The sequence below is a fragment of the Phyllostomus hastatus genome, unplaced genomic scaffold (assembly GCF_019186645.2).
Source record: "Phyllostomus hastatus isolate PE091 unplaced genomic scaffold, TTU_PhHast_1.1 phas_scaffold_182, whole genome shotgun sequence".
Classification (NCBI taxonomy): domain Eukaryota; kingdom Metazoa; phylum Chordata; class Mammalia; order Chiroptera; family Phyllostomidae; genus Phyllostomus; species Phyllostomus hastatus.
In genome coordinates this window covers 22724823-22748846 of record NW_025334013.1, presented here as the reverse complement: position 1 = coordinate 22748846, position 24024 = coordinate 22724823, and the positions used below count along the sequence as shown (strand labels likewise).

General features: G+C 38.7%; 1 protein-coding gene and 1 pseudogene across 10 annotated transcripts in view; one reads left to right on the top strand and one right to left on the bottom strand.

Annotated features, from left to right (window-relative positions):
• Nucleotides 1-15309, bottom strand: part of ZMYM4 (zinc finger MYM-type containing 4) — a 142232-nt gene extending 126923 nt beyond the window's left edge. The window contains exons 1-3 of one of the 10 annotated variants that reach the window (XM_045858572.1): nt 14154-15306; nt 5381-5461; nt 1236-1262 (exon numbers count right to left, since the gene is read on the bottom strand). Coding sequence is in view for 4 of the 10 variants with exons in the window: in XM_045858567.1 (XP_045714523.1) it covers nt 14145-14192 (48 nt within the window). In the remaining 6 variants the exon portion in view is untranslated. Of the gene's footprint in view, nt 1-1235; nt 1263-5380; nt 5462-11071; nt 11184-13968; nt 14101-14144 lie in introns of those variants that run through there. The other 9 variants (XM_045858576.1, XM_045858573.1, XM_045858571.1 and 6 more) reach the window with 9 other exon arrangements.
• Nucleotides 15310-18468: 3159 nt separating this feature from the next.
• Nucleotides 18469-18725, top strand: LOC123832339 (annotated as a pseudogene).
• Nucleotides 18726-24024: the final 5299 nt, after the last annotated feature.

The window sequence follows — 24024 nt, the reverse complement described above, 5'->3', positions numbered from 1 at the left end:
AAAAGCCACAGGCTAGTCTCAACTGTTCTGGATGACATTAAGCAAAGGTAAGAGTCTGTCTCTACATTTGGTCTGCAGGGCCAAAGTAGAACCCCCACCAAGGCTAACACAAGAGTGGCAGAGAAAATCAGAAAGAAACTCTCTCTGAAGGAAAAGTAAATTTCTAGGAGAGTGAGTCTGTGAGGCGACATGCCTCTTGCCACAGGAAAAGGATACAAACAGTGCCTTATCTTGGGAAATTGCAATAGTATTTTTTTGTAATTAATGTATTTACTTTTCTACTGAAAAAACAGAAGATCTTAGAACAATCTAACTCCACTTATTCCTCTTGTGACTTCTATGCAATTGTTTTAAATTTACATTTTTAAATTGACTATATGACAATAACTTTAAATTAAAACATGTCAACAATTTCATAGAAGTCATGAGGGGAATAAATGGAATTAAGGTGTTCTAAGATTTTTTTTAATTTTACTGTGTTTTTTCCATTACCATTTATACCTTCTATACCCTCTTCCACTTCCACTCACCCTGTACCCCTTGCAATCACCACTGTTGTCCCTTCCCAAGAGTTCTTTCTCTTTCCTCCCACCTTTTTTACTCCATCCCTCCACTCTCCCAACACCCCATCCTTGCCTGCCCCAAGTTGTCAGCCTGCTCTCTATGAGTTGCAATACTACTGCAATACTATTAAGGGAGCCAATCTGTCATCTTGTAGATGAACAGTTTCTCATTTTCAAATATAAAGCAGTCTCCAAGTGTATACAATGAATGGGATAGACAAAACAATAGAGAAGGGCAAGGGAAAAGAAGAACTGTTAAGGCATGAAAATAAGAAGACAAAGTAAGCAAAATGAGTACCAGAACTAGGGTGGTGGCAGCAGAATTAAAGTTTTCAAAATTGTATCTGAAGTAATCTGCACAAGACTTAAAAATTAAAACTGAATAAGGGAAAGGGAAAAAGCAAGATGACTCATTCAGAAGTTTCTAGCTTGGGTGACTAAAAGATAATAATTAAAAGACAGACTACAGAAAGAAAAACAGGTAGAGAAGGAATGGGGCATTATTTGGAAGGGCAAGTACCTGCCAGATGATAAAGGGTTCAGTAAAAAAAAAGTTCCATTTTAGGCATACTTAATTAGCAATACTTGTAAGACATCAAAATACAAATAAAGCACTACTACTGCAGAAGAGATTAATCCAAGAAAAATATAGGCCTCGGGAACAATACTTACTGAGCATGCCAAAGCGTCCAAGATGACCTAAAGGAAGCAATCCCAGAGAAGAACCATGAGAATGCCATATTATAAACAAAGGGAGAAGTTTCAAGGAGGGAATGGGCAATAGAGTCAGATATCTAAGATCAAATAAGAAAGGTCCTTTCCTCGCTGAGGTGGCTCAGTTGGTTACAGCATGCTCCCAATATGCCAAGGTTGTGGGTTCCAACCCTGGTCAGCGCGTGTACAAAAATCAACCAACGAATACATAAATAAGTGGAACAACACATTTTTCTTTTTCTCTTCCTCTCTCTCTTAAAGGAGAGACAGACAGACAGATGGAAAGGGAGAAAGAAAGAAAGGATGAAAGATCTGAAAAGCATCTATTAGACTTGGTGGTTTCTTAGGTCATTTAGGATTAGGTGATTCTTCAGAACTGGGAGAAATAAATTTCTATGGTTTAAATCACTAAGTTTACAGTACTTTGTTATTGAAGCTCAAGATGATTAATGCAAAGGTCAACTGATTTTTGACAAGAGTGCTAAAATCATTCAATGGGGGAAAAAGACTTCAATACACAATGCTGAAAACACTGGGTATCCACATACGAAAGAACAAAATTATACAATTACGTTATGCCATAAACAAAAATTAAAATGGATTAAAGACCCAATTTAAGAGCTAAAGTATAAAACTCTTAGAACTAAACATATTGGAAAAACTACTGATCCTAGATGTGGCAATGGTTTCTTAAATATGACAACAAAAGCACAAGCTACAAAAGGAAAACAGACAAATTGGACTTCATCAAAACTGAAAACTTGGGGATCAAAGAGCACTATCAGGAGAGTAAAAAGACAACCCAGAGAATGGGAGAAAATATTTGCAAATTATGTTATCTAGTAAGAATTTAATATCCAGAATATATAAATAATTCCTAAAACAGAAAGACGAACAAACTACGCAATTTAAAAATGGGCAAGGGGACTGGTGTGGCTTACTGGGCTGGGTGTCATCCTTCAAGACCATCAGTTTGATTCCCTGACGGTCAGGGTATGTGCATGGGTTGCAGGCCATGTCCCTGGTTGAGATGTATATGGAAGACAATATATCAACTGTTTTCTCTCACATCGCTGTCTCTCTCTCTCTGTCTTTCCTTTCTTCTCTAAAATCAATAAACTATCAGTGGGTGAGGATTTAAATAAATAAAAATAAAAATGGTCATAGAATTTGTTTTCTTTTAATTTTTTTAAAGATTTCATTTATTTTTTAGAGAGAGAGGTAGGCAGAGAGAGGCACAGAGAAAGAAACATCATTCTGTGAAACATCAATCGATTGCCTCTCACACTCCCCCAACTGGGGATCTGGCCCACAAACCAGGCATGTGCCCTGACCCAAAATTGAACCTATGACCTCTCAGTCCACATCACAGGCCAGTGCTTAATCCATTGAGCCACACCAGCCAGGGTAGCGCAAAGAATGTAAATAAACATTTCTCCAAGGATGATATGCAAATGGCCTATACATGTAAGGAAACATTATTATTAGTCATTAAAAAATATAAATCAAAACCAAGAGATACTACTTTCACAACCACTAGGATAGCTACTATCAAAAAGAGAAAGAAAGATGCCTTGGCTGGTGTGGCTCAGTGGACTGAGTGTCAGCCTGTGAACTGAAGGGTCACCAGCTCGATTCCCGGTCAGGACACATGCCTGGATTGTGGGCCTGGGGTGTGTGAGAGGCAACCACACATTGATGTTTCTCTCCCTCTCTTTCTCCCTCCCCTCCCTCTAAAAATAAAATAAATAAAATCTTTTAAAAAAAGATAGAAAGAAAGAAAGAAAAAAAAAGGACAGTGCTGGAGAGATGTGGAGAAATCAGAACCCTCCTGCACTGTCAGTGGGAATGGAGACTGGTGCAGCCTCTGTGGAAGTTTGGTGATTCCTCAAAAAGATAAACTTAGAACTCCCATATGACCCATCAAATGCACTTTCAGTTACATATCCAAAAGAACCTAACAAAGGGACTCGAATAGCAAGTTGTATAGAAGTTTATAGAACTTTTTCACAAAAGCAAGAAGGTAGAAACAACCCAACTGTCCAACAACAGATGAATGAATAAACAAAATGTAGTATATACATACAATAGACTATTATTCAGCTATTAAAAAACAATGAAGTTCTAAAACATGCTACAACATGGATAAATCTTGAAAACATGCTAAGTGAAAGAGCCAGATGCCAATGGTAAAATATTATACGATTCCACTCACATGAAATATTTGAATAGACAAATTCATTATTGCAGAAAGTAGATTAAAGCACAGCAGGAGCTGGAGGGAAGGGCAATGAGGAGTTAGTTATTCCCTGATGTGTACAGAGTTTCTGTTTGGGATTATATAGATAGTGCGTGGTGATAGTTATACAACATTGTTAATGTACTTAATGCCATTGAATTATACACTTTAAATGGTTAAAATGTCAAATTTTGTCTTATAGTTTGCACATAAAAAATGTAAGGTAATTGTTTAAAATAATAACAATTTTTAAAAAGGATTCAGGTGCTAACCTTAAAGACCCTGTTGTAGGCTGAATTGTGACCCCCAAAGGCTATGTCCACCTACAATCTTAGAATGTGACCTTTTCAGAATAAACTTCTTTCTAGCCCTGGCTAGTGTGGCTCAGTGGATTGAGCACCGGCCTATGAACCAAAAGGTTGCTGGTTCAATTTCCAGTCAGGGCACATGCCAGGTTTGCAGGCCAGGTCCCCAGTAGTGGGTATGTGAGAAGCAATCGGATCAATGTATCTCTCATACACTAACGTTTCTCTCTCCCTCTCTTTCCTCCTCCCTTCCCCTCTCTCTAAAAGTAGTAAAATTTTTTAAAAAATAATTTTAATAAAAAACAAACCTTTTTTTTCTTTCTAGATGTAATTAATATAAGGATCTTGAGATGAGATCACCCTGGATTTGAATGGACCCTAAATTCAAAGAAGACTGTCCTTAGAAGAAACAGAAAAGATACAGATAGAGAAAAGGCCATGTGAACTCAGGCAAAGACTGGAGTTACGCTGCCACAGATCAAGGGACATCTGAGGCCACCAAAAGTTGGAAGAGACAAAAGATTCTCCCTTTGAGCCTTCAGAAACAGCACAGCCCTCCCCACATCTTAATTTTGGACTTCTAACCTCCAGAACTGTGAGCAAATAAACTTCTGTTGTCTTGAGCCACCAAGTTTGTAGTGATTTATTATGGCAGCTCAAAATGTGACAATTTTAAATGTCAAAAAAATACTGACAATAAATTTAAATATAAGAAATACATTAAAAATCCATAACTATATTATGATATCCCCTCCCAAACATTACCTTTGGGATTTGCTAAGCCATCAATTCATTCTTCTAAAAATGGGCAAATAATAGGGAAAACTAAACATCCACTCTGCTTTTGTTGTACAAATGATATTACAGGGTAAACAAATAATTGATGAGGGAATTGTTTATGGAAGAATTCCAGTGAATAAATATAGGAGAATATACAGAAAAATCACTCTTCTAATGAAATAACAAATGTAGGCAATAATCATCAATGGCTGATAAATACACTGGGTGAAAAGTTGAGAAACTGTAATATTTGGATCCTGCTGACACAATCTAAACTGATCATTTTATTATCACTGTAAGTGCCACAACCTTTATATGTCTCTTAGAATGATGCAACAAAAATTCACAGTATCCTCTAACAGGATAACTATATACCCTAATTTGTCCAGGACAGTCACAGTTTATAGCTATTGTCCCACTGTAATTATTAACTAGAACACCCTTTCATTCTTAAAATTGTCTGACTGGAAATAAATTATATAATCAATCTACTCATGAATTTTTCTTTCTAAAAAAACTGAACCTAAATCTCATCAAGCTCTACCAATTCAAGTCCTCAACCTTGGCTACAGACTGTAATCACTTAGGAAAAAACTTTTTCTTAACTTTTGATGCCTACAATCCACCTCATGGATTCTGATTTAATTGATCTGAAATGTGACCTGAAAATCAGGATATTTAAAAGCTCTCTAGGTGCCCTGGCCTGTAGGCTCAGTGTGTTGGTGTGTTATCCTGTGGACTGAAAGATTGTCGGTTTGATTCCTAGTCAAGGAACATACCTAGATTGCGGGTTCCAAGCCATGGTCAGGGTGTATACGGGAAGCAACCAATCGATGTATCTCTCTCACACTGATGTCTCTCTTAAAAAAAAACAAAAAACTACTTTACAAAAAAAGATGTTTTTTAAGTAAGAGCTCTCCAGGTAATTCTACTAAAGTTTCAGCCAAAGTTGAGAACTACTGCCCTATATATCTAACCACTAATTTGTGGGAAATAAGAAGGGTAATAGAATATATTTGACACCACAAGAATTCAATCAACCAAATCCAGAATGCGGAAAATTCTCCTAGACAAATGACCTACTTTTTCAACAAATAGCATGGGAAGAAGTGCAGGAGGTATAGGATAGGGAGTGAGGTGGTTAAAGGTGAGAGAAACTTAAGAGACATATAAGCCAAATGAAATGGTAAATCTTATTTGGACTGTGATTTAAACAAACCAAATGTAAAAAGATATTTAAAGAATCAGAGAAATCTGAAGAGACTGGATTAAACAACCCTCAATTTTGTTAGCTATAACACTATTGTGGCTGTACTTTTTTTTTCATTCTTACCCCTTAGAAATACATATAGAAATATTTATAAATGATGTAATGCCTAAGATTATTTCAACAAAAAATGAAAGAAAAAGGAAGATGAGACAAGAAAGTGGCAAAATATTGATTCACTGTTTAATTGTCAAAGCTGGACAACAGATACGGGGTTTCACTGTACCAATCTATATTTTATATTCTATACGGATAGGGAATTATGAAACATAAGGTTTTTTTAAAATTTTGCCTATAAATTTGTATGTGAGTATACATATATAACATTTAGATTTATAAGACAACATACTAGGAAATGTAAAGAAAGATGAGCACATGAGATAGATCCCTGACCTCAAAGAGCTCACATTAGTAGGTAGTCTATATAGTTGGATAGAAAATGTTTCTCAGGTACTATCTTTGGTCAAAGGCAAGAAGACAGCTAGTTCAAGCTCTTGAGAAGGCAGAAAAACAGTAAGAATTAAATTAAAATATTAACTATTCCTTAAATATAAGAAGGTATGTGGGAGCTTCCAGCCAAGATGGAGGTGTAGACAGATACGCTTCGTTTCCTCGCACAACCAAAAGAAAGATAACAACTAACTTAAAAACAAGAAACAACCAGAACTGCCAGAAAATCGAATTATACGGAAGTCCAACAACCAAGGAGTTAAAGAAACATTCATCCAGACTGGTAGGAGGAGTGGAGATGGGGAGCCAGAGTGGGCAAGGAGGCGGCTGGCAGACTGGGATATCCCACATTTGCCTGCAGATAAGCCAGGAGGAACAACTGGGGAGCAAGACAGACCATACAACCCAGGGTTCCAGCGCAGAAAACCAAAGCCTCAAAACCTCTGTAAAAACCTGTGGGGGTTGTGGCAGCGGGAAAAAGTCCTGCTCTCACTGGAGACTCTGTTGGAGGGGCCCACAGGATCCTAGAACGTACACAAGCCCAACCACCCACCCGGGAATTGGCACCTGAAAGGGCACAATCCACTTGTAGGAAGTGAATAGAAGCAGGGGGAGAGCCATATCAGAAGCACTGTTCCCTCTCAGACCCCTCCCCCACATACTGTGCCACAATGCAGTGAAGTGAGTTGCCCTTCCCTGGTGAATGCCTAAGGCTCCACCTCTTACAATGTAACAGGTACACCAAGACGAAGAAACATGGCCCAAATGAAAGAACAGATCAGAACTCCAGAAAAGGAACTAAGCAACAATGAGATAGCCAACCTATCAGATGCAGAATTCAAAACACTGGTAATCAGGGTGCTCACTGAAATGCTTGAGTATGGCTGCAAAATAAAGGAAGTGAAGGCTATTCAAAATGAAATAAAGAAAAATATTCGGGGAACCAACAGTGAAGGGAAGGAAACCAGGACTCAAATCAACAATTTGGAACAGTTAAGAAATAAATATTCAACCAGAACAGAATGAAGAAACAAGAATTCAAAAAAAATGAGGAGAGGCTTAGGAACCTCTGGGACAACCTTAATGTTCCAACATTAGAATCATAGGAGTGCCAGAAGGAGAAGAGGAAGAGCAAGAAATTGAAAACGTATTTGAAAAAAATAGTGAAGGAGAACTTCCCCAATCTGGCGAAGGAACTAGACATGCAAGTCCAGCTCAGAGAATCCCAAAGGAGTTGGATCCAAGGGGAAACACACCAAGACACATCATAATTATATTACTCAAGATTAAAGATGAGAGAATCCTAAAAGCAGCAAGAGAAAAGAACACAGTTACCTACAAAGGAATTCCCATAAGACTATCGCTGATTTCTCTAAAGAAATCTTAGTCAAAAAGGAGCTGGAAAGAAGTATTTAAGATCATGAAAAGCTAGGACCTACAACCTCGATTACTCTATCTAGCAAAGCTATCATTTAGAATGGAAAGGCAGATAAAGTGCTTCCCAGATAAGGTAAAGTTAAGGAGTTCATCATCAACAAGCCCTTATTATATGAAATGTTAAAGGGACTTATCTAAGAAAAAAAAAAGATGATCAAAACTATGAACAGTAAAATGACAACAAACTCACAGCTGTCAATAACTAAACCTAAAACAAAAAACAAAAACAAACTAAGCCAACAACTAGAACAGGAAAAGAATCACAGAAATGAAGATCGCATGGAGGGTTATGGGAGGTGGGTGGAGAATGAGGGAAAAAGGTACAGGGAATAAGAAGCATAATTGGTAAGCACAAAATATACAGGGCTTCCCATCTAAGGTCAAGAATAGTATAGGAAATGAAGAAGCCAAAGAACTTATATGTACAACCCATGGACATGAACTAAGATGGGGGATGCTAGCAAGAGGGGATCCAGAGTGGAGGAGGATTAAGGGGAAAAAATGGGACAACTGTAATAGCAAAATCAATAAATATACTTAAGGAAGTACACAGGGGTGCTGCTATCCCAATATTGCTAAATAACAAAAAATTGTACCATAATCTGACTTTGAAAAGCCCATGCCTGTCCTAACCTGTATGGTTCAGTTGGCTGGGCAATGTCACACAGGGCAAAGGGTTGCTGGTTTGATTACTAGTGAGGGCACACGCCTGGGTTGCAGGTGCAGGCCCCACCAGGGGCTCATACAAGTGGCAATCAATCTACGATTCTCTCTCACATCAATGTTTCTCTCACACACTTTCTCCCTCCTTTCCCCTCTCTCTAAAATGGAAGAAAGGGAGGGAGGGAGGAGCTCATGCCCTAATTTTTGGGTTGAGCCATACGAAAACACATTTTTATAGGTCAAATGGTCAAATATTAGTAATTTTGTATGGTTCAACCTAATACTATGCTATAATGTCTTCCTTTCTCTTCCCTTTGCTAAAATAATTATATACAGTAAACTCAGATAACCAGAGTATTTAAAGGAAGTGTTAGTCTTCATTAAAGAGTGGTTGGTAGGGGACTAAATGATAATGGAAAAGAAATACAATAAAGATTAAATTTTTAAAAAGAGTGGTTGGTTCCCTAATATAGCATTCAAAAATATCTTCTACCTCATTAGGTAACCAACATACTTGAGATGGTATCAGCACTGCCAAGGTTCCCTGAGATACAGTAAAGTGTCTAAATGGCTTACAAATAAAATCAGGGCATTATGGAAAACTAGCAGAGTGTCTGTGTAGAAGTTAGAAACATCTAAACAGAATTGAATATAAATGGTAGTGTGAATTCATTTACAATTATTTATACCCAATAAAATATGGAATTTAGGACCTTTTACGTTAAAAAAATATCTTCTAGGACCTGACCAGATAGTTCAGCTAGAGTGTTATCCAGATGGACCAAGGTTGTTAGTTCAATCTTTGATCAAGGCACATACAAGAAGCAACAAATGAACGCATAATTAAGTGGAATAACAAATCAATATTTCTCTTTCTCCCTTCCCTTCCCTAAAATTAATATTTTTTTAAAATTTCTAAATATCCATAGAAATTGCAAATTTTACATTTATCTAATTTTTCTTTAGTAAGTAAGAAACTCATTCCACTTTCAAAGGCAGCACAAATGTTACCTTTAAAATCAATCACAGATTTAAAATATTTAGTGTATATTTTCTTTTTTCTGTCTTTAAGTTAGTGGATTGAGTGCTGGCCTGCAAACCCAAGAGTTGCAGGTTTGATTCCCAACTAGTATGCATGCCTGGGTTCCAAGTCAGATCCCCAGTTGGGGGCATGTGAAAGGCAACCAATCTATGTTTCTCTCATACATTGATGTTTCTCTCCCTCTTTTTCTCCCTTCCTTACCCTCTCTCTAAAAATAAATAATCTCTAAAAAAAGTTTACATATTTATAATAATACAGATAATTTTATAGTCTATACTTTAACTATTAAAACAAACAAAATTTTTGCAAAATTTTCCCCTTTATTCTCCATTTCCTTTTTCATCCCACCCTGAAAGTGATCTATGGTAACACCCTGACATGTAGCCTCCACAACTTTCTCCAAATTCGTACATGCACAGGTATAGATACATATATGAAGAGGGGAGAAAGGATAGTTTGTTTTTACAAAAATAGAAGCATACTACTTATAAATGCCTTTTCTTTCTTTTAAGCATACCAAATCAAATTTAATATACAGAGTAGTTCGAATACAAAAATGGACACAATTTCCTAGACCAGGTAATAACACATACACTTACAAATTGTTATTTTCTATGTAAACTTTGAAAAGACATACAAATTTCACAAAAAAATATGGCCACCAGATTTAGTGAGATTCTATGCTTTATAAGTTTATTTTAACATCCAAGCATAAAATAATTTCAATACATAGAACAAGCCAACATAATAAATTTTAAAACTTATTTTAGAGCCTTGGCTGGGTAGCTCAGTTGATTAGAGCATCATCCCAATACACCAAGGTTGTCGGTTTGATCTACACCTGGGTACACAGAAGCAGCAACCAAGGAATGTACGGATAGGTGGAACAACAAAATCAATGTTTCTCTCTCTCTCCCTCCCCCCCAAAACTTCCTCTCTCTAAAACAAGTAATAATAAAAATAAATAAATAAATTTAACTTATTTTATAAAATAAAAGTTTATAAAATATTCATAATATCTCAAAAATATTCTAAATTAAAAGTAAGAGAGAGAGCATGCATGTTTGTCACTGGTCTTCAAGTGAATCTGGTTCTTTCTATAGCAGAGTTGATAGATAGATATAGTATGATCCACTCATACTCTGCTTCTTCAGGTTCACAAATTGAGAGACTGGAATTCAGATGTGGTCTGAGTACAGTCATATTAAACCTGTCTAATTAATACCTATTATTCTAATTGCCCATAAGCATAAAAAAAAAAGATTTCAGGCAGGCCTACAAAGAACTTTAAGGTTATTAACCCAATGATCTTTTTTTTTTAAATTATCTTTTAGAAACAGAGAGGAAGTGGGGGAGGAGGAACATCAACTTGTTATTCCACTTTATTTATGTGCTTTTTGGTTGATTTTTGTACACCCCCTTACTGGGGATCTCACCCCCAACCTTGGCGTTATCAGGACGACAACTCTAAATCAACCGAGCTACCTAACCAGGGCAACCCAATGGTCTTAAAAATACACTCTCCCAGCCCTAGCCAGGTTGCTCAATTGATTGGAGCATCGCTCTATACACCAAAACGTTGCAGGTCCAATCCCTGATCAGGACATTTACCCGTATTGTGGGTTCAATCACTGGTCAGGGCGGGAACAGGAGGTAACCAATCCATGATTCTCTCTTACATTGATGATTTTCCTCTGTTTCTCTCCCTCTCTCTCCCCCATCCCTAAAATCAATAAACATATCCTAGGGTGAGGATTAAAAATAATAAAAAATAAAATAAAATAAAATATACTCTCCCACCTAAGCATAACCCAGAAAAATCAGAAGATCCCTAAATTGGATCCACAGAAGAGAACTTTGGGAAATAGAGGGTAAGAAAAATTTACAGAAACGCCGAAAAACACAAAGCAGATAACTTGGTACCCAAGCCATAGAACCTCTACTATAATAAGTATACTTTTCTTACCACAAATCAGTATCTCTTTTGAGTTTCTAATATGTGAAGATCGTAGGTGTTAGAAATGAAAAAAAAAAAGCAAGTGAAATGGGCTATACTGTAAAGGAATTCACAATTTAGCAAGAGAGGCAGAAAATATTATCCCAAAAGATCACAAACACCATAGCACAATGTCTAGCATATACCATTTTTGCTCAAAAAACTTTTTGCAACTTGCAATTATAAAGGTCAAAGGTTGTAAGCATCATAAATACAACACTATGTTACCGATGTAATTTCAGATTAAATTACAGAGTTATTATCTATGCCTATTTAGTTTGTTTAACTTACCTCAAGGCAAACAATCTAGTTATTTTAAAAGATATTATACTGCATAGTCCTCACTAAATCTCCTTGGAATATACAAATAAAATCCACGTGGAGTTGATCATGCACACTCACGATGGAATCCACATGGAGTTTATAGTGTGTGCGAGCACACACACACAAAGAAAAAAGCAGTCATATCCCACATGTACCACTTGGAACCCTACTGAACATTCTAACCAAATATCAAGAATGAAACGGGTTATGGAATCCAAAAGATACTGAATGTAACCTTCCACCTCAATGAAACTGGTAAAATAATGGGGAAACCCATCAGATTTCTCCCCAGTTAATCTTCCAGACTGTGATTTACTAAAGATGTACTAAAGAATCTGACACCTGCCTTCCCTGGCCCAAGTAACCAACCCCCAATGCTGAATAAATTTTTAAAAGCAATCAATAGCCTCCGTCCCTCCCTCCCCCACCCAGCAGCAAATCTTTGTTCTACTTGTATAAGAACTGTGTATATTACATGTTGTTAAAAGTTTAGACAGCTACCAATGTGGTATCTTTTAAGTGTATCAGACTAGAAGAAAGAATATATTTAAAATCTAGTTGAATTTTTTACCAAAGTGCATAGATGTTTTCTAGAACATTCTATCTTATGACAACAGCATTAGTAGATGAATTCAGAGATCTTGAGTGACCATTACACATCTAAAGTAGTTTTCCCTATATATTTTAATTGGTGACCATATGCCTTCACTCAAGCCTAATGAGGGAGTATCATTTAAAACACACCTTGAAGAAAAATTTAAAATTTCAAAATATGTGCATTTCACACTCAATATTTATATTAAATGAACTATTTGGACATACTATCATACAGCTTAACCTGTTCTACCTATGACTAATTATTGCATAAGAAGTATCTAAAGTTTTATAAACCCAAGACTATAAACATTAAATTTTAATTGCTCAAAATACAATGAAATGTATTAACAACTGATAAGTGGATAAAGAGACAGTTATATAGACAAAAGTGATAAAACAAGTATAGTAAAATGTTAATGGTAAATCTAGGTTGTGGATACAGAGATGTTCCCTGTAAATTTTTCAATTTTGCTGTGTAGCTGAAAATATTTTCCTAATAAATTGTTTAAAAAATACCACTTGACACTTCTTTGATTATTTACAATTCAGGCTTTTAAGGAGAGAAACATAGATTAAAGAATCTCCTATGTGCCACCCAACACAAGCACTGTAGTTGAGACAAACCTGGATTCAAATCTCAACTAAATGTCTTTAGCTATCTAATCTTGATTACTAAATCCCGCTAAGCCTACATTTCCTCGTCTGAAAAATGGGTTTTACATAGAGTTAATGTTAAATTCTTCCTAGAAAGCAGAGTGCTAGGCACATAGTAAGTACTCACTCAAAATGTTAGCTTAAGTATCATATATGAGATTGCTAATTTTGTGCTAAATTGAAAAGACATTCTCAATAAAGTAGTGATTTTTTCCGCAGATCGCTTAAAACTAATTTGATTATTTTGAAACCATTCCTAAAAGGAATATTCCTAATAGGAAACTCACTGTTTAACGTGCTATGGGGGGGAGAGGAAGTAAAAGTCTGAAAAACATTGCTCAGTTGATGGTACTGTATTGTTCCCCATCAAAAAAATCATTCAGAATTAAATTTAAAAAGTTTCCAAACTTTGAAAAGCATTCAACATCTATAGAATTGGCTTCACCTCTGCTGGTTGGTTGGGTACATCCTTGTGATGACAAAACTTGTCATACTCTTCCACGTTCTTAATTGTTGGTAAAAAGGCTAGACTAGAACATGACGTTTATAGTTGCCAAAATCTTTTTCCTAAATCAGGACATGCCAATGACCCTACTTCTTCACAGCTAAGAGCACCACCTCCACCTTGGTCTGTAACGGTTATAGGGGGAGGTGGTAAAGGAGGCAGGAAAATGAATTCGCAATGGTGTTACTTAAGAACCCTCTGGTTATCCCTCATGAGACCCCCCCCCGACTTATTCCCGCCACCACAACCCCCCACCAGACCTCTTCCCAGTTAAACTTCCAGATTATGATTTACTAAAGATGTACTTGAAAATCTGACACCTGCCTTCCCATGGCCCAAATAACCGACCCCCCAATGCTGGGCAAATTTTTAAAAGCAAACAACAGCCCCCCGCCCCTCCCCCTCCCAACCAGCAGCAAATCTTTGTCCCACCTGCCCAAGAACCACTCTCCAGAACGTTTCGGACCCAAGGTTGCCTCAGTACTGACCGCAACCTTTCCCCAACCGGGACTCGATGACCCCTCCACAAGCCTGCACTTGGCCATTCCCGGCCCTGGCCCCGAGACGCAGCTCCCGCCCCGCCCCCCGCTGCCCGAGTTCTGCCTCACCTCACCTACCCTCTTTCGGGGGCCGGACTCCACCTCTCTCTCCGCCATGTTGGGCCCCGCTTGGAACCGCTGCGGCTCCTGGCGCGGTGGCGGTGAAAGCTCCTGGGCCCCCGGCCCCCGCCCACACTGCAGGCAAGGCCACCTCCCGGCAGCTTCCCGGGACCTAGTGGAGACCGATGCTGAAAGTGGGGAGGGGGCGGATGCCGCACGCTGGGTCGGAGATCTTGAGATCCCACGGGTGCGCGCGTGGGCGGTAGAACCTGCCCAGGAAAGGGGGGCTGGGACTCGGGGGGTTAATGGCCTCTAAGGGGCCCCGTGAGTAGGATTATTTTCTCTCAGAGAAATTCCTCCGCCTGCGGTTTCTTAAAGGGATCACTAAACCAGCCCCTTGCGCGCGCCCCTAGTGCGCAGGCGCACCTTAAGCCCCTCCTTCCTTTCCCACCAAGCCCCCGGTCCTGAGCCTGCGCGGTAAGTGGCCCAGTATAGGCCAAATCCTGCAAGTCTCTCTGCTTCCAGCAGCTACTCCCACCACCCAACTATGGCTGCTGTCTTAAAGGGACCATGATGCAGTGACGAATGAGGACTGAAAGAAATAGTGAAAGGGCTATCTGGAGAATTGGGTGAAATGTTGTTGAGAGGTCTAGATCACCATCTTACACCTGACTGGAGAGATACCATTGTAAAGAGAAAAGGATGATGAACTGAAGTTCTCAGTGGACCTCTGATGGTGAAGAATCCCAACCAATGAGGGAACAGTCATTTGAAGGAGACACAGCTTTTCTTCCTTTACACAGCCTGGTCTGAAGCACAGGGCATAGACCATTAAGGGTAAACTCTGATTGCCTAACCTCAAAATCAGATCCTTTGTTGATCCTTTGTAAAGACTGAACGAACAACTGGAGATAATTTCCTCGATAGTAGTTTGTCCTTAAACTATCTAAATCAAGAGGATTTTGAGAACCATCTACTCCAATGCTGCCAATGGTAAAATTGCAGCCTGGTCAAGGGAACTATTGTATTTGTCCCAAGGCACCTAGAAGCTGGTGTGAAATTAGGCTCAAGATTTCAGTCACATTCATCCAGGCCTTTCGATGCAACAAGCTGTCTTGAAAGCAAGAGATAAATTTTTCCTCTAGAAGATTAAAGTTCCATGATACTTTAAGAAAATTGTAGTTCTTCTCTGAAGATGTGTGATGATTTGCAGATATTGTGTGCCTTCACTCACCATGGTGGAAGCAGCTTTGAGAATTTGACTTAAGGGATAAGCACCTTAGTCTCTAAGCAGAAAACTGAATGATAGATTTGGGTCTCTCTTACCCTGAAACCAAAGCTGAGGATAACTGAAGAGAATGGGGGCTTGATTGATCCCTCACTATCCATTTCAGTCCCCCAGCTTCAGGTGGAGAAAATCTCCCTAATGGAATTCATGATGGTAGCTTAGGGATATCATGTAAGTAAAAAGCCCAAAGAAGTTGCCTCTGAAGATTATTTCCCATGATTAAAAACAAAAAAAGCAACTTCCAAAGTCACAGGATAATGCGATGTAAACTTCTGTATGTCACTTTAATTTTTATGTGTCACTTGGTAGTTGTTTTGAAACCAAGAACTTTATTAATCCATCATATTTTGTTGAAATTATCTGTGAAATTGCTGGAGTTTCCATGCTGGTTCTTGCTTAGGCCTGTTCATCTTTAATTTCATTTCTGGGTAGGAAAGCAGAGAGAAGAACCAAAAGAAAAAAATGTATATTTCAACCAGAATTTTACAAACCTGTCAGACCCTTTAGTTCCATGTGCAGGACAAGAGGAAATAAAAAGAGGAGCCAAGAAAAGATAGTTCCAGGGAATGTGGGTACATGAAAAGTCTAGTAGTTTCCATCTGTTTTATTGGTCATGGAATATTCCCTTCTAATAAAACCTGATGACTTAAAATGAAGTTTTGAGTTGAACATGAAAATAGGGAACCCATAAACCTACTCACCAGACCTCCTCCCCCTTGCCCTCTCTCTTCTCTTTCATGCCCTCTCCCACCATTAGAGAAATATTGCATTTTTTCAGAACACAGTTTAAAGCCCGGTTTCATCCAACTCCACATTTTAAAGAAGGAGACACAGAGGCCCAGAAGGATGTGACTTGCTTGAGATCACCCAAAGGACTAGTAACAGTATCAGGGCTGAAATGGGCATCTTGGCCCTCAGTCCTAGGCTGTCTCCTATATCAGACTGTTTCTAGAAGTACTGAGAATGTATTGACACTTGAACAATAGTCAGGATTTGTGCATTCCAGATAATATACAAGCACACCACTAATGTTCAGTACAATCATCCATATAGGGAAAGAGAAAAGAGAAAACCAACATTAGTGAACACTGCAAGGTTAATCATCCTAACTTTACAAAAGGTTTTATATACATTGACTAGTTCAAGGTCATTTAGCAGAGAAGCCAACCCAGAATGCAAAGCCTTTTTCTTCATGGCTTATTCAAATATATCATAAACTGGAGGTAGCAAATCAGTGGTCTTGCAAACAAATCTGTCCCACAGACGTATTTACTTTGCACTAAGCATAACTACGTGATCTTGGTGAAATTACTTGCTCTGTACATCAGTTCCCTCATCTGTAAAGTGGGTTGTTGAGAGGATCAATTGTTATCACTAAATCTCTTAGACCACTTTTGGTTGCTAGCACCATTAAGAGCAAATTATTTTATCTTTTTTTTAAGATTATTTATTTATTTTTAGAGAGAGAAGGGAGGGAGAAAGAGAGAGAGAGAGAAGCATCAATGTGCGTTTGCTGGGGGCCTTGGCCTGCAACCCAGGCATGTATCCTGACTGGGAATCGAACCTGCGACACTTTGGTTCGCAGCCCATGCTCAATCCACTGAGCTACGCCAGCCAGGGCATTATTTTATGGGCAAAATTTTTTTAATTATATGTCAACATTTAAAATGAGATATTTCAGCTCTGGGTGATGTGACTCAATGAAATGAGTGCCAGCCTGTGAACCAAAGGGTCATTACCTGTCAGGGTGCATGCCTAGGTTGCAGGTTATGTTCCCAATAGAGGGCGCTTGAGAGGCAAACACAGTGATGTTTCTTTCCCTTTCTCCCTCCCTTCCCCTGCCTGTAAAGATAAATAAAATCTTTTAAAAAATAAAATAGAATGGGATGTTTCACACACAAATCCAATTTTCTGACTTCTCTTTAAAAAGTAGGATATAATGGCATAATATTTTGCAAATATCAAACTGGATCATTTTAATTTTCTTCTTTAAATCATGTTTCATTATAGACCTTTGCCTGAAGTATAGCTTTGAGACTTATTTCTTTATTCAACAAATAAATACCAGCACAGGATTCGTAGAGAGGAAAAGAATTTGCTCAACTTTCTTAATGCCGTTTAACCTATGAAGTTCCGCACACAGTGAGAATCTCATAGAGTCTGTACTCCAGAAGAGATGCTCTTTCTATCTGTCCTGACTCTAAGAGTAGATGTAAGAAGAAGGAAGAGATAAAAAAAAAAAGCAGCGATTGGAGACTCATGTCCCTATCTTCCTACTCCAACTCTTCAGAATAAAAAGCATCCCTGGCCAGGTAGACTGGTCAGTTAGAGCCTTGTCCCCACACACCAAGGTTGTAGGTTCAGTCCCTGGTCAGTGCACCTACAGGAGTCATCCGATGAATGCATAAATAAGTAGAACAACAAATCAATGTTTCTCTCTCTCTCTTTCTAAAATCAATATATTTTTTTAAGATTTTTATTTATTTATTTTTAGGGAGAGAAGGGAGGGAGAGAGAGAGAGAGAAACATCAATGTGCGGTTGCTGGGGGTTATGGCCTGCAACCCAGGAATATACCCTGGCTGGGAATCGAACCTGGGACACTTTGGTTCCCAGCCCGCGCTCAATCCACTGAGCTACGCCAGCCAGGGCTAAATATTTTTTTTTAATAAAGAGCATTTTTGCTTTGCTTCTGTTTGGAATTCCAAGTAGAGATGGCTTGCAGACTATACCCACAATAACAAGCAAACAGCCACATATCATAAAAGTGATGCCCTGGTGTAGTTGAAAGGAAGGAAAAGGCCTGCATTTAGCAACTCAGAGTGTATTTTAGCACACTCAGGGGGGTGAATCCAAGTCTGTGGGTCTCAAGGCTTATGTGATGGGGTGGGGAGGAAGTTTTAAAATACATAGGATGCAAAATTAGTTACAGGGTCTTGGAAAGAGCTCTGCAGGTGAGTGGCCCTTAGCTCAGGTGTGATATAAAATGTATTCAGAGGGCTGAATGGAGAGAGTGAGGAGGGTGACAGAGTGGCCCTGAAGCAACCATGATGCAGTTAGCACAGAGGCTTTGGGCACTGGCTCCCCTGGGCTCTGTCTGGGTGGCCCTGACCATGGGGGCCCTGGACCTGGAGCTGCCTTCATTATGCTAGAAGGTCTTGTGGCCACTACCCACCTGCTTGCTGGTGTTTCCTGGCCGCTATGCCCTGGGCACTGTGGACTAAGTAAGGCCACTTTTCATGAACTGCAGAGCCAGATGCAGAAGGCCAGAGCTGATTTATCCTACAGGGGGATGTGCTTCTGACACCCTAACCCCATTCCTGCCAGGATAGCCCATCCCTCCCATCCCCCATTAAAGAGTATGTTTACTTTCAATAAATTAATAAATAAACAAACATGTATCCAGAAGTTCCCACATATCCTGTGGAGAAATAGGAGAGGTAGCCAAGAAAACTGACTGGCAAGTATAAGGGGAAATAGGTTTGTACAATAGATTTCACTGGGCAGGGAACAAAAAGTAGTAACAGCTAACCTCAGGAAGAGCTGTGGTTGGCTTCCAGGCTCTTAGCAAGCTTAGAAAGGCCCGGCTATAAGATACACCACTTGCTGACCAACCGGTTGCTGAGCACTCAGAGAAGTAAGAGAATACTACGAGGAGATCAAATGTATATTCAAGGTCTCAAGCTTCCTCTCAACACCATAACACTTCTCACATGCAGACATCATCTTAGGCACATGCACACAGGGAGAGAGCAGCTATGCAAGAGTCTTGGCATTTCTTCCCCAAAGAGATTACTACTTAAAGGAATTCTATCCATTAGATTCAAATGTGTTTTAAACAAAATTGGACATATAAGTATATTAGAAAAATTCAGAGAATGTTAACAAGAAGAAAGCAACTCAAAGTACTGGGATAAAAAGTGATGGGAGTAGGGCAACTTTAAATATGGTAGCCAGAAAAGATATTTTCTGAGGAGGTGATATTTGATTTGATAGGTAAATAATGAGCAAGAGCGACTGTGTGCAAATAAATGGAGAGGCAGAGCATTCCAGGAAGAGTAATCAGCAAGTGTAAAGCCCCTAAACAGGAAAAAGCTTGAAATGTTCAGTAACAGCAAGGTGCCAATATTATTAGAACTGAGAGAGAGAGGGGCAAACGGTGAAGTCAGAGAAGTAGAGCCATGGTAAGTGCTTTTAATTTAATTCTGTATAAGAGAGAAAAACACTGAAGACATTAAAAAAAAGAGTGATATGAACCCTCCAGATATCATGTGCAGAACGAACCATAATGGAGCCAGAGTGGATATAAGAGGCTTTGCAGCAGTTCAGGTGAAAAATGAAACGATTTGGCCTAGGGCATTTAGAGTGGAAATAGTGAAAAGTAGTTGAATTCAGGATACGTTTTGGAGGTTTAGCCAATGGGATTGCTGCTAATGAATTGGATGCTGGGCACGAGTGAAAAAGATGATGTAAGGATGACACTTAGCTTTTCAGCCTGAACAACTAGATTAGTGTGTTGGCCATTATTTGCAATTGAGAAGAGCAGAGCAGAAGGTTTGAGGGAGTGGGGCAAAGAAGGAAGTAAGAATAATGCCTTAGACATGAGATATCTCTTACATGTCCCAGTGGAAATTTCAAATGAGCAGTTGGACATTTCAATCTGAAGCTCAGGACAGATAACAGGGCTAGAGAAAGATGTAGGAATCATTACTATAAACCATAAGACTAGATAGAATTATTCAGAGAATATAAATTAAACTGAGCTTGGAGGAACTCTAACATTTATAACCCAGGAAGAGAAAGAAGATCAGCAAAGTACCAGGAAAACCAGGAGAGAGTATGGTCTCAGAACATATTTCAGTTGCTTCCACTTTTCAACTATTGTGAATAAAGCTTCTGTGACTAGGGATGTAAAAATATCTCTTTGAGACTCTGTTTTCAACTCTTTTGGATATATACTCAGAACTCAATATTTTAAACAGCTTTATGAAGATATCACTCACATATCATACATTCAAACTACAAAATTCAATGGTTTTTACTATATTCACAGATGTAAGCAGCCATCATCATAGTCACTCTTAGAACATTTGCATTACCTCAGAAAGATACCCTTTAGCTATCACTCCCTTTCCTGCCCCACCACTCCCTCACACAAGCCCCAAACAAACACTAATCTTCTTGTCTCAACAGATTTTCCTATTCTGGACATTTCATGTGAATGGAATCATATACCATATATGGCCTTGTGTCTGGCTTCTTTCATTTAGCATATACCTTTCTCTTTTTTATTTTTATTTATTTATTTTTTTAATTTTAGACAGAGGAGGAGGGAGAGAGAAACAAAGGGAGAGAAACATCAATGTATGGTTGCTTATAGTGCGCCCCCTACTGGGCACCTGACCCGAAACCCAGGCATGTGCCCTAACTGGGAATCCAACCAGCGACTCTTTGGTTGTCAGGTCGGTGCTCAATCCACTGAGCCACACCAGCCAGGGCTCATTTAGCATACACTTTTCTTTTTTCTTCTTTTTTTAAATTTTATTTTAATCATTGTTCAAGTACAGTTTTCTCCCTTTTACTCCCAATCCAGCCCACCCTCCCAACTCTCCCCACTTCCCTCCCATTACCACCCTCCCCCTAGTTTTTGTCCATGTGTCCTTTAAATTTGTTCCCGTAAACCCTTCCCATTGTCCCCTGAAATTCCCTCTTCTCTCCCCTGTGGTCACTGTCAGCCTTGTCCTCTATTTCAGTGTCTTTGGTTATATTTTGCTTGTTTCTTTGTTTTGTTGTTTAGGTTCCTGTTAAAGGTGAGATCATATGGTATTTGTCTTTCACTGCCTGGCTTGTTTCACTTAGCATAATGCTTTCCAGCTCCATCCACGCTGTTGCAAAGGGTAGGAGCTCCTTCTTTCTTTCTGCTGCATAGAATTCCATTGTGTAAATGTACCATAGTTTTTTGATCCATTCATTTACTGATGGGCATCTAGGTTGCTTCTAGCATCTAGCTATTGTAAATTGTGCTGCTATGAACATTGGGATGCATAGGTTCTTTTGGATTGGTGTTTTAGTATTCTTAGGATATAGTCACAGAAGTGGAATTAGCATACACTTTTCAAGACTCATCCATTTTATAACATATGAGGTCTGTCCAGGAAGCATCTAGTCAAGTAATATGAAAACTAGATACATTTATTGAAGAAGATACAAGAAACATTGTACATGGGACAGTGACACCTCAGACCCCTTCAAAGTAGACATCTTAGAACCTCACCCAGTTATAATCACCATCAGCTGCCCTATTGTATTTTCCTGAATCTCATCAACGGTCTGAAATCTCTTCCCTTTTGAAGGAGATTTTAGTTTTGGGAAAAGCCAGAAGTCACAGGGAGCCAAATCTGGGCTGTAGGGACACTGAGTCACCTGGGTGATTTGATGTTTTGCAAAAAAACTCTGCATGAGATGTGATGCATGAGTGGGCATATTGTCATGATGAAGCTGCGGATCACCAGTTGCCCATAGCTGCAACCTTCTGAATCAGCCAAATAGTTCCATGGAGGGATGTTCAAGCTTAATACAAAATTTGATGCAGATTCATTGCTCTACTTGCTCAATCATTTTGAATGAGATGGCCACACAGTGCACATGCTCATTCAATGGCATCTACCGCCCCCACTGACCAGTACAGGAAGTTATCATTGTTCACACATGCACATTCTAGTCTACTTTCCTTGGCTGCCAGGTTAACTCAATGTTGCGCAAACCATTCTCATCATATTAACAATGGTTTTTCTGGAAAGACTTTCGTATATCAGTTATCACTGATACAGTATTCATTCTTTTTATATAAGAATAATGTTCCATTGTATGGATAGACCACAAAACTTCCAGATATTTGAGTGCTGTCTATTATGTCAAATAGTTTTAAATTTTCCATGTATGTCAACAAGAAGCACCTGCAAAGACCCCAGGTTGCAACGTCTCCATAAACTGCAAATAAATATCACCTAACAACTATGAAGTGAAGGATAACAACAGCAATAAGGGAGGGCATACAGGCAAACTTTGAAGGGGAAAAAAAAACATTGAAAACACAGAAAGGCACAGACCTGATAGGTCAACATCGTTCACTCTTTGTAGCCTCACCTGAATAGCAGGAGACACAGCAGGGTCCAACTCTTGGGCTGAGAAAGAGGAAATCACATGGAAAGAACATTTATTTTCCCCCTAGGCAGTGAATGTCAGTTTTCATAAGTTTCGATTGCTTTAATCTTGTGCATTTGCCTGTGAGATCAAACCTAGAATAGGCACTTCCTAGAGTGAGGCAAACAACCAGATATTATGCAGTTTGTGAAAACTGTGACTAAAGCAAATAGAACTTTTAGGCATGCTGGCTTCCACACAAGAAGTCCAGGTCACCTGCAAATACTCAACTGACCCAGAGAGCTGTCTTTTGTTTTCCCTCAGCCTCTCACCAAGTGCCCACAGCCAAGACTTACAAAACCGTAATGTGATGGTTAATGGTATGTCAATTTGACTGGGCCATGATGCCCAGATATTTGGTCAAACATTACTCTAGATATTTCTTTGAGAGTATTTTTTTGGATGAGATTAACATTTAAATCAGTGGACTATGAGTAAGAAGATTGTCCTCCATAATTTGGGTGGGCTTCGTTCAACCAGTTGAACGAAGGTGAACCATTCCCTCACCCTGCCCCAAGGAAGAAGAAATTTTGCCAGCTGGCAGCCTTGAACTACAACATTGGCTCTTCCTTGGGTCTCCAGCCTGCTGACCCACCTGCAGATTTTGGACTTGCCAACCTCCATAATCCTTAAATTGTATTTCTCACTATGTATATATATATGTATTCTCTCTCTCTCTCTCTCTCTCTCTCTCTCTCTCCACACATATATATGTACATATACATATGTACATATATATGCATGTACACATATATGTACATGTACATGTACATGTACATATATGCATATATACATATATGTATATATAGATATATAAATGGTATATATATATATATATATATATATATATATATATATTCTCTCTCTCTCGCTTCTTTTTCTCTGGAGAACTCTAATATGGGTGATGAACAGCCAGTGATTACTTTTCCAAAGGAAGAAGCAGGCACTATCGTTTTTAAGCATTTTTATGTGCCAAACATTTTATTTTTTCTAGTTGCCAATAACTTGCAGACAATAATGTATTCCTTAAAGAAAATTTAAAACACTGACATGCAAAAAAGGAAGAAAATTAAAAGCCAGTACATCCCTCAAGTTGATGATCATTGACAAATTTTTGTTGCTTTTTTATCTTTCATATTCATGTCTAACTTTTTCACTTAATATAGCATGAACATATTACCATGCTGATAAACATTAACCTACAACATTTCTGATGGCTTCATATATTTCATTGTGGGGCTAGAGCACATATTTTTCTGGGTCCCCCTCCTTTCTTTCTTTTTTTTCTTTCTTTTTTTTTTTTTGGTTGCCAAATGATCTTTAATTGAAATATTTTCCTTTGTAGTTCTTAACTAGCTGGACATTCCACTGCACTACTGTTGATTTCATCAGTAATGTCA